Source organism: Sciurus carolinensis, chromosome 7, assembly GCF_902686445.1.
Source record: "Sciurus carolinensis chromosome 7, mSciCar1.2, whole genome shotgun sequence".
Taxonomy (NCBI): Eukaryota; Metazoa; Chordata; class Mammalia; order Rodentia; family Sciuridae; genus Sciurus; species Sciurus carolinensis.
In genome coordinates this window covers 101,759,333-101,769,753 of record NC_062219.1, presented here as the reverse complement: position 1 = coordinate 101,769,753, position 10,421 = coordinate 101,759,333, and the positions used below count along the sequence as shown (strand labels likewise).

Genomic DNA, 10,421 nt, shown 5'->3' with positions numbered 1-10,421 from the left:
GGATGTTAGACACAGTGCAAATAGGTGAAAAGAATAATTGCATTTTTGACTTCTGAATTTCCTAGGTATTACAGTCATAATTTCTGCCATGTACATACCAGCGAGGTTTTTGATTTAAGAATCTAGACTTACTAGGGGAAAGCAATATTCAATGTACCATCTATACATAAGAATTTATGTATTATCATGAGGGTAATACAAATTTTTGACATTGTATGAAATATAAATTTTTAACTTTGGTGCGATTACAGTAGTCTATTTCTAGCATTTGTATTATCTTGGGCAAACATTGGAATCCTTGATTAATGTTTAACTATAGGAAGTATACTCAGTTCAAATAAAGACTCAGTTTCAGGGTTTAGGCTGAGGTGTCTCCAAGGAGAAGCCCCCAAGACCAACAGTATTGGATATAACTGAAAGAGGGAGCGCTGCCAAACTCCAGAGAATGTGGACTGGATATAAAATCTTAATCTTTTCTTATCTGACTACAGAAATTTGGATGGAGAAGCGTTATTTATCTCAAAGAGTAGTGGACCTAGGAGCTTATTTCACTAGGAATCACACCATTTTGGAAGGTACTCGATTCAAAAGAGCCATTTTCCAAGGGCAGTACTGTAGAACTTTTGGTTGTTGTGAAGACAGAGATGATGACTGTGTCACTGAGTTCTATGAAGTAAATGCATTGTGTTACTGTGATAAATTTTGTGAAAGGGAAAATTCTGATTGCTGTCCTGATTACAAGTCCTTTTGCCGGGAAGAGAAAGAATGGTCTCTTCACAGACAGCCTTGGTACCCAGAAGGTAGGCTTGCGGGGTGTGATTACACATTTTCTTAGTCCATGACAAGATCTGACGACCTTTCCATTCTTCCTTTCCTTTCTTTTCTTTTCTTCCCCCACCCCTCCCTCTCATCCCTCCTCTTTGTTTTCTTCCTTTCCTTCCATTCTTTCCCTTTCATTCCCTTCCCTTTCCTTCAATTAAATGAACATGAACATTATGAATGCCGGGATATATTTCTTTGGATTATTAAATTGCTTTGGTTCAGATGCAGGATATCTGCATCATACTGGCACCTTCAGGAAAGTTCTGGTTCAATGGCAATGAGTGCTGATCTGGACACAGTTTCAACACTCTTCTTTCTTTACAAAATGTGCTGACATTAGAACTCTCAAGTTTTATTGAGCATAACCTCCAAAGGACTCTCACATACCTGATCATCCACAGATTCATGTAACATTTTTCTTATTATTTCCTGGGCCTAATGAATCCCTAGCATCAGAATCTGTGGTGTTAGAAATGCTGTCAAAACCAGGATAAAAGCAAAATAAAGTCAGTCACTCTCCATACCCAAGTGATACCAAATAGATTCTTCATGTGTATTTTTTTTTTTCTGCCAGTGTGGGGCTTTTAAGATTATTAAAGGAAAAGAGGGTTTCACATAGAGCAGTGAAAATATGTATGCACATAACTCACAAGGAGAACAGTGGAATTTACTATACTGGTCTGCTTATATGAGAATAGCTAGTGATTTTCAGTAACTAATATAACTAAGCTCTGGAACAAAAACATTACATATACACTTCAATCTGAATCTCTCTCTCCCTGTCTTTCATTATATCAGATCTCCTCAGGAGAAGACCAGAGTTAATTAGAACTCTGTTGTTCTACTGTAAGTGGGTGCTCATGATTATAAAGTTGAGTTGGAAGATAACCAAGGACTTGATATTTTTACTTCAAAACCCAGATCTCATCTCAAAATCCAGATGTTGTTGCCTTCATTTTCAATAATATCATCTTGTTTAAAAATTGAAAAAAAAAACCCTCCTTCTTTAAACCTTGCATTTGTGTTTAAAATTTTTCAGAGTTGCCATTTATCTCAGGCTTTGCATTTTATCCATAGACAGCAGTTCAGCAAACATTTATTTCATCCTATGAAGTGGCAGATACTCCAGTAGGAATGGGAAAACTAGTCCTTCCTCAACAACTATTCATTCAGTATCTCTGTCCTGGTAGGCAATGCTTTTGGTGCTACTGACACCAAATAGGAAATGATAATATTAAAGAGAGACAAAAATCTTATTCTCCCAGTCAAGCTGGGGAGTGTGTAAGATATTCATTAAATTTGCTGCACAATTGCAAGTTGTGAAAAATTCTCTGAAGAAAATATTTAGGGAGAAGGTGTAACACAATATAGCTTTAATATGTAATATAACATGTAACGTGAACCTGAGTCAACATGTAAGCTGACACTCGAGGAATAGGAATGAGGTGAACTGCAGAACGGTTGACAAGAGTATTGCAGATCTAAGGGAGAAGAGCCTCACATGGTCTTGGAACTGGAAAATGTCCATTGTTTCCAGAGACTAATGATGAGGAGAGGTGACCTGAGATGTGGTTGGAGAGGTCATATTGTGACGACTTCTTGACCATGTTAGGGATTAGGGGTTTTGTTTTGTTGCGAGAAATCTTTGAAAGATGTTAAATCAGAATAGGATTGGCTTCAGAATAGGATGTATGATATGCAATTACAAAGACCCCTGTGTTCAAGGTATCCCACTCTGGTCTAATACTCTGAGGTTACCATCTTAAAATTCTTAATAAGTTTGGACAAGATCCCAAATTTTAATTATTCTCCTGTTCCCACAAATTGCATCTATACTACATTTAGAGCAATACTGGAGGAAGAGAAAATAAGGTAGCATGAACTAGTTTTGTAGCAATTGTAGACTTAGATGGCACTGAAGTGGAAATTTCATAAGACATAGTCTTCCCCTTGAGACCTTACACAGATAAAGACATATAGGAGGGAAAGCTATGGGAGCAAAGTTCTGAATACAATGGGATCCAGGACATTAGAACTGAGTCATGAAACACAAGTGGATATCATCTAGGGACTGGAGTGAGGCGGGGTAGGTTTAAGAATGTAGTATATGCAGCATGAGTTTAAAAGAAATTGCAGAGTCAGTAATTAGGTAGGAGAAAAGAAGGAAGAAGGATTTAAAAGGGATAGGAAGGATTTAAAAGGGATACTCCCGAGAGCCAATACTAGAGGTTGTATTAGAGGTCTCCCATGGCATTCTGCCCGTTGAAAGATGTGGTTTGCTTGATCTGCATAGACAGTATTTAAAAAAAAAAAAAATGTATTGTCTAAGGCTGATGCTTTACTCTGTCTGGACCAGAGAGTTGAACTAACTGAACTTTATTTAGGACACAGTATCACCTTTGGTCCACGAAGTTTTATGTCTTATTTGAATGGGTTTCTTTTCTTCCCCCAACACCACTCCTTTTCTGACTTCCTCTTTCTCTCCTTTCTTCATTTCTTCCCTTTTTTCTTTTGATGTCTGAGTCTTTCCCAGCTTCCTCCACAACCAACTTGCCCTTCCTTTGCTTTTATGTTCCTTTTTTTTTTTATTATTGTATACAAATGGGATACATGTTGTTTCTCTATTTGTATGTGGAGTCAAGGATAACCATTTGTGTAATCATACGTTTACATAGGGCAATGATGTTTGATTCATTATTTTTTTCCTTTCCCCCCACCCCTCCCACCCCTCTTTCCCTTCTATACAGTCCTTCTTTCCTTCATTCTTACCACACTCCTTATCCCTAACCCTAAATCTAACCCTAACCCTAATGCTAACCCCTCCCACTAACCATTATATGTCCTCATCCGCTTATCAGCGAGATCATTCGTCCTTTAGTTTTTTCAGATTGGCTTATCTCACTTAGCATGATATTCTCCAATTTCATCCATTTGCCTGTAAATGCCATAATTTTATCATTCTTCATTGCGGAGTAATATTCCATTGTATATATATGCCACAGTTTCTTTATCCATTCATCAACTGAAGGGCATCTAGGTTGGTTCCACAATCTGGCTATGGTGAATTGAGCAGCAATGAACATTGATGAGGCTGTATCTCTGTAGGATGCTGATTTTAAGTCCTTTGGGTATAGGCCAAGGAGTGGGATAGCTGGGTCAAATGGTGTTTCCATTCCAAGCTTTCTGAGGAATCTCCATACTGCTTTCCAGAGTGGCTGCACTAATTTGCAACCCCACCAGCAATGTATGAGTGTTCCTTTTTCACCACATCCTTGCCAACACCTATTGTTGTTTGTGTTCTTGATAATCGCCATTCTAATTGGGGTGAGATGAAATCTTAGGGTAGTTTTGATTTGCATTTCCCTTATTACTAGGGATGTTGAACATTTTTTCATATATCTGTTGATTGTTTGTACATCTTCTTCTGTGAAGTGTCTGTTCATTTCCTTAGCCCATTTGTTGATTGGATTATTTGTATTCTTGGTGTAGAGTTTTTTGAGTTCTTTATAGATTCTGGAAATTAGCGCTCTATCTGAAGTATGAGTGGCAAAGATATTCTCCCACTCTGTAGGCTCTCTCTTCACATTGCTGATAGTTTCCTTTGCTGAGAGAAAGCTTTTTAGTTTGAATCTATCCCAGTTGTTGATTCTTGCTTTTATTTCTTGTGCTATGGGAGTCCTGTTAAGAAAGTCTGATCCTAAGCCAACAAGTTGAAGATTTGGACCTACTTTTTCTTCTATAAGATGCAGGGTCTCTGGTCTGATTCTGAGGTCCTTGATCCATTTTGAGTTGAGTTTTGTGCAGGGTGAGAGAAAGGGGTTTAATTTCATTCTGTTGCATATGGTTTTCCAGTTTTCCCAGCACCATTTGTTGAAGAGGATATCTTTTCTCCATTGCATATTTTTGGCCCCTTTGTCTAGTATGAGAAAATTGTATTTATTTGGGTTTGTGTCCATGTCCTCTATTCTGTACCATTGACCTACCTGTCTATTTTGGTACCAATACCATGCTGTTTTTGTTACTATTGCTTTGTAGTAAAGTTGAAGATCTAGTATTGTGATACCCCCTGCTTCACTCTTGCTACTGAGGATTGCTTTAGCTATTCTAGGTTTTTTATTCTTCCAGATGAATTTCATAATTGCTTGCTCTATTTCTGCGAGGTACATCATTGGGATTTTAATTGGAATTGCATTGAATCTGTATAGCACTTTAGGTAGTATGGCCATTTTGATAATATTAATTCTGCCTATCCAGGAACATGGGAGATCTTTCCATCTTCTAAGGTTTTCTTGAATTTCTTTCTTTAGTGTTCTGTAGTTCTCATTGTAGAGGTCTTTCACCCTTTTTGTGAGATTGATTCCCAAGTATTTTATTTTTTTCGATGCTATTGTGAATGGGGTAGTTTTCCTAACTTCTCTTTCTGCAGATTCATCGCTTATGTATAAAAATGCATTGGATTTATGAGCATTGATCTTGTAACCTGCTACTTTACTGAATTCACTTATGAGTTCTAAAAGTTGTCTGGTGGAATTTCCAGGTTCCTCTAAATATATTATCATGTCATCAGCGAACAGATATAGTTTGAGTTCTTCTTTTCCAATTCGTATCCCTTTAATTTCTTTGGTTTGTCTAGTTGCTCTGGCTAGAGTCTCAAGGACGATGTTGAATAGAAGTGGTGAAAGAGGGCATCCCTGCCTTGTTCCAGTTTTCAGGGGGAACGCTTTCAGTTTTTCACCATTTAGAATGATATTGGCCATGGGCTTAGCGTAGATGGCCTTTATAATGTTAAGGAATGTTCCCACTACCCCAATATTTTCTAGTGTTTTGAGCATGAAGGGGTGCTGTATTTTATCGAATGCTTTTTCTGCATCTATTGAAATAATCATGTGATTCTCAACTTTAAGTCTGTTGATATGGTGAATGACATTTATTGATTTCCGAATGTTGAACCAACCTTGCATCCCTGGGATAAAACCCCCTTGATCGTGGTGCACTATCTTTTTAATATATATTTGTATGCGATTTGCTAAAATTTTGTTGAGAATTTTTGCGTCGATGTTCATTAAGGATATTGGTCTGAAATTTTCTTTCCTCGATGTGTCTCTGTCTGGTTTAGGTATCAGGGTGATATTGGCTTCATAGAATGAGTTTGGGAGGGTTCCCTCCTCTTCTATTTCATGGAATACTTTGAGGAGTATTGGAATGAGCTCTTCTTTAAAGGTTTTGTAGAACTTGGCTGAGAACCCATCTGGTCCCGGACTTTTCTTTGTTGGTAGGTTTTTGATAACCTCTTCTATTTCATTGCTTGAGATTGATTTATTTAAGTTGTGTATGTCCTCCTCGTTCAGTTTAGGTAATTCATATGTCTCTAGAAATTTGTTGATGTCTTCGAGGTTTTCTGTTTGTTGGAGTATAGATTTTCAAAATAGCTTCTAATTATGTTTTGTATTTCACTCGTGTCTGTTGTGATGTTTCCTTGTTCATTCCGAATTTTAGTAATTTGAGTTTTCTCCCTCTTTCTCTTTGTTAGTGTGGCTAAGGGTTTATCAATTTTGTTTATTTTTTCAAAGAACCAACTATTTATTTTGTTAATTTTTCCAATTGTTTCTTTTGTTTCAATTTCATTGATTTCGGCTCTGATTTTGGCTCTGATTTTAACTATTTCCTGTCTTCTACTACTTTTGGTGTTGGTCTGTTCTTCTTCTTCTAGGGCTTTGAGCTGTAGTGTTAAGTTGTTTATTTGTTGATTTCTACTTCTTTTGTTGAATGCGCCCCATGAAATAAATCTTCCTCTAAGTACTGCTTTCATAGTGTCCCAGAGATTTTGATATAATGTGTCTTTGTTCTCGTTTACTTCTAAGATTTTTTATTTCCCTCCTGATGTCTTCTGTTATCCATTCATCATATAATAGTGTATTATTTAATCTCCAGGTATTGGAGAAGTTTCTGTTTTTTATTCTGTCATTTATTTCTAATTTCAATCCATTATGATCTGATAGAATACAGGTAGTATCTCTACCTTCTTGTATTTGCTAACAGTAGCTTTGTGGCATAAAATATGGTCTATTTTAGAGAAGGATCCATGTGCTGCTGAGGAGAAAGTGTATTCGTTCTTTGTAGGATGGTATATTCTATATATGTTGGTTAAGTCTAAATTGTTGATTGTGTTATTAAGATCTATGGTTTCTTTATTCAATTTTTGTTTGGAAGATCTATCCAGTGGTGAGAGAGGTGTGTTAAAATCGCCTAGTATTATTGTGTTGTGGTCTATTTGATTTCTGGAATTGAGAAGGATTTGTTTGACGTACGTGGATGAGCCAATGTTCAGGGCATAGATATTTTTGATTGTTATGTCTTGCTGATTTATGCTTCCCTTAAGCAGTGTGTAATGTACTTCTTTATCCCTTCTGACTAGTTTTGGCTTGAAGTCCACATTATCTGAAATGAGGATGGATACTCCAGCTTTTTTGCTGTGTCCGTGTGCATGGTATGTTTTTCCCCATCCTTTCACCTTTAGTCTATGGGTAATGGGTATCTCTTTCTATGAGATGAGTCTCTTGTAGGCAGCACATTGTTGGATTTTTCTTTTTATTCCAATCTGCCAGTCTATGTCTTTTGATTGATGAGTTCAGACCATTAACATTCAGGGTTATTATTGTGATATGATTTGTATTCCCAGTCATTTCACTCATATTTGTTTTTTGACATAATTTGGTTTCTCCTTTATTTGACTATTCCTTTAGGCTAGCGCCTCCTGTTGCTGATTTGCATCGTTGTTTTCATCTCTTCCTCATGGAATATTTTGCTGAGAATGTTCTGTAATGCCAGCTTTCTTTTTGTAAATTCCTTTAGTTTTTGTTTATCATGGAAGGATCTTATATCATTGTCAAATTTGAAGGTAAGTTTTGCTGGGTATAAGATTCTTGGTTGGCATCCATTTTCTTTCAGGGCTTGGTAAATGTTGTTCCAGGCCCTTCTAGTTTTTAGAGTCTGGATTGAAAAATATGCTGATATTCTTATTGGTTTCCCTCTGAATGTAATTTGATTCTTTTCTCTCACGGCCTTTAAAATTCTGTCTTTATTTTGTATGTTAGGTGTTTTCATAATAATGTGCCTTGGTGTGGGTCTGATGTAATTTTGTATATTTGGAGTCCTATAAGCCTCTTGTACTTGGTTTTCCATTTTATTCTTCAGATTTGGGAAATTTTCTGATATTATTTCATTGAATAGATTGTTCATTCCTTTGGTTTGTTTCTCTAAGCCTTCCTCAATCCCAATAATTCTTACATTTGGCCTTTTCATGATATCCCATAATTCTTGTAGATTCTGTTCATGATTTCTTACCATCTTCTCTGTTTGGCCAACTTTGTTTTCAAGATTACATATTTTTTCTTCAATGTCTGAGGTTCTGTCTTCCAGGTGTTCTATCCTATTGGTTATGCTTTCTATGGAGTTTTTAACTTGGTTTATTGTTTCCTTCATTTCAAGGATTCCAGTTTGTTTTTTTTTCAGTATCTCTAACTCTTTATTGAAATGATCTCTTGCTTCCCGTATTTGGTCTTTTAACTGTTGATTGGTGTGATCATTTAATGCCTGCATTTGCTCTTTCATCTCCTCCTTCAATGCCTGCATTTGCTCTTTCATCTCTTCATTTGCTTCCCTGATTGTTTTAATTATGTACATTCTGAACTCCCTTTCTGACATTTCTTCTGCCATGCTGTCGTTGGGTTTTATTGATGTAGTATCTAGGTTTGTTTGGGACATTTTCTTCCCTTGTTTTCTTATATTAGTCAGCTGTCAGTGGGACCCTGAGATATTGCAGATTTCCTCTATTGGCTTATAGGGTCCCAGTAGATTTCCAGTGTATCACCTCCCAGCCTTCAGTAGCCTGAAGTCTTGGAGGAACTTGATAATGCAGTGCTTCCGAACAAAGCTGCCCCTAGCCCCCTACTGGTTCCAGGGCTTGGAGCTGGCTCTGTGCGGAAAGGCTGTCACTGGGGGCCTGCACAGTGCAGCTGGCCATGTGGGAGGAGCCCACTGCCGGAGTGTGGAAGGTTACCTGGGGAAGACTCTAGCTGCCCTGCCCTGCTCTGATAAACCACCCTTATCTGTGCCTGCCGCCCAGGCCAAGTTTCACCCAGAGGGGGTGACTCACCCCGTGACTCTATTTTTGTCCAAGTCTCTCAATGCCTCCCCTTCTTGAGTCCTGGGTTCTGGAGCAACTGGAGATGCAGTCACCCTCTAGTCCACCATCTTGGATCGCTCCGTGGAAAGAACCTGAGGCCTGAGTGGGCAGAGCTGCCTGGAGAAGTCTCTGGCTGCCCTGCCCTGATCCCAGAGGCTGCTTGCGGATCGAAGCTCTCCGTTGGCTAGGGGACTTGTGACTGGCTCTATGTAGAAAGGCTCTCACTGGGCGGTGCTCCGAGAAGCTAGCCTTGAAAGTCACCTCCCACCGCAGGGGGCCGAGCTGCTTGGGGAAGTCTCTGGCTGCCCTGTCCTGGTCCCTGAAGCCACTTGTGGGCCAGCACACACCGCACTGGCTCCGGGACTTGGAGCTTGTTCTGATCAGAAAGGCTCTCACTAGGGGGCCTGCTCTGAGAACCTGGAGAAGCTGGCTGTGTGGGAGGGGCCCACTGCCGGAGTGTACAGGGCTGCCTGTGGAAGACTCTAGCTACCCTGCGGTGCTCCGATAAGCCACCTCTATCTGGGCCTGCCCCCCGGGCCGAACTTTACCCAGTGGGCAGACTCACCTGTGGCTCTATTTTAGTCTGAGTCTCTCAATGCCTCCCCTTCTTAACTCCTGGGTTCTGGAGTGACTGGAGATGCAGTCCCCCTCTAGTCTGCCATCTTGGATTGCCCCGTGGAAAGAGCCTGTGGCCAGAGTGGGCAGAGCCGCCTGGAGAAGTCTCTGGCTGCCCTGCCCTGATCCCAGAGGCTGCTTGGGGATCGAAGCTCTCCATTGGCTCCGGGACTTGTGGCTGGCTCTATGTAGAAAGGCTCTCACTGGGCGGTCTGTTCTGAGAAGCTAGCCTTGAAAGGCGCCTCCCACCGCAGGGGGCCGGGCTGCTTGGGGAAGTCTCTGGCTGCCCTGTCCTGGTCCCTGAAGCCGCTTGTGGGCCAGAGCACGCCGCACTGGCTCCGGGACTTGGAGCTTGTTCTGATCAGAAAGGCTCTCCTATGTTCCTTTTTGAAGTGTGAAATCTTACTTTGTGTGCTTGAATAAATAATATTATGCTAGAGACTAAATTCTGCTTTTGACCTTTTTCAGTCTGCACCCTGTTTAGGAAACTCTGTATGTCTCCAAATGCATACCTTGTCTGTTGCTTTTGACTGATGCCTAGTTTTCTGTGATGTTCCTCCCTGTCATTTACAAATCTGCTTTACCCATATTGGTTGGGCAACTCAGTTGCCTACAGCTCTTCAGTACCATAAATAAGTCCATGATGGATGACTTTCTACATGTCTTCTCATGGACTATGTGCCAAAGACAACACTTGGATTTCTGGGCCTGGGATATACATTCATACCTGCCACATGACTCTCAGTAGTGACTGCATCAGTCTATACTCCCCATAGGACTCTAAGGACTTGTCTACCCC

General features: G+C 39.8%; 1 protein-coding gene across 1 annotated transcript in view; it reads left to right on the top strand.

Annotated features, from left to right (window-relative positions):
• Positions 1-368: 368 nt before the first annotated feature.
• The window catches only part of Tinag (tubulointerstitial nephritis antigen), an 86,371-nt gene continuing 76,318 nt past the window's right edge, over positions 369-10,421 (top strand). Inside the window, exon 1 of the mRNA XM_047558805.1 lies at positions 369-800. Within this exon, the coding sequence (XP_047414761.1) occupies positions 446-800 (355 nt within the window). The 5' untranslated portion in view covers positions 369-445. The remainder of the gene's footprint in view (positions 801-10,421) is intronic.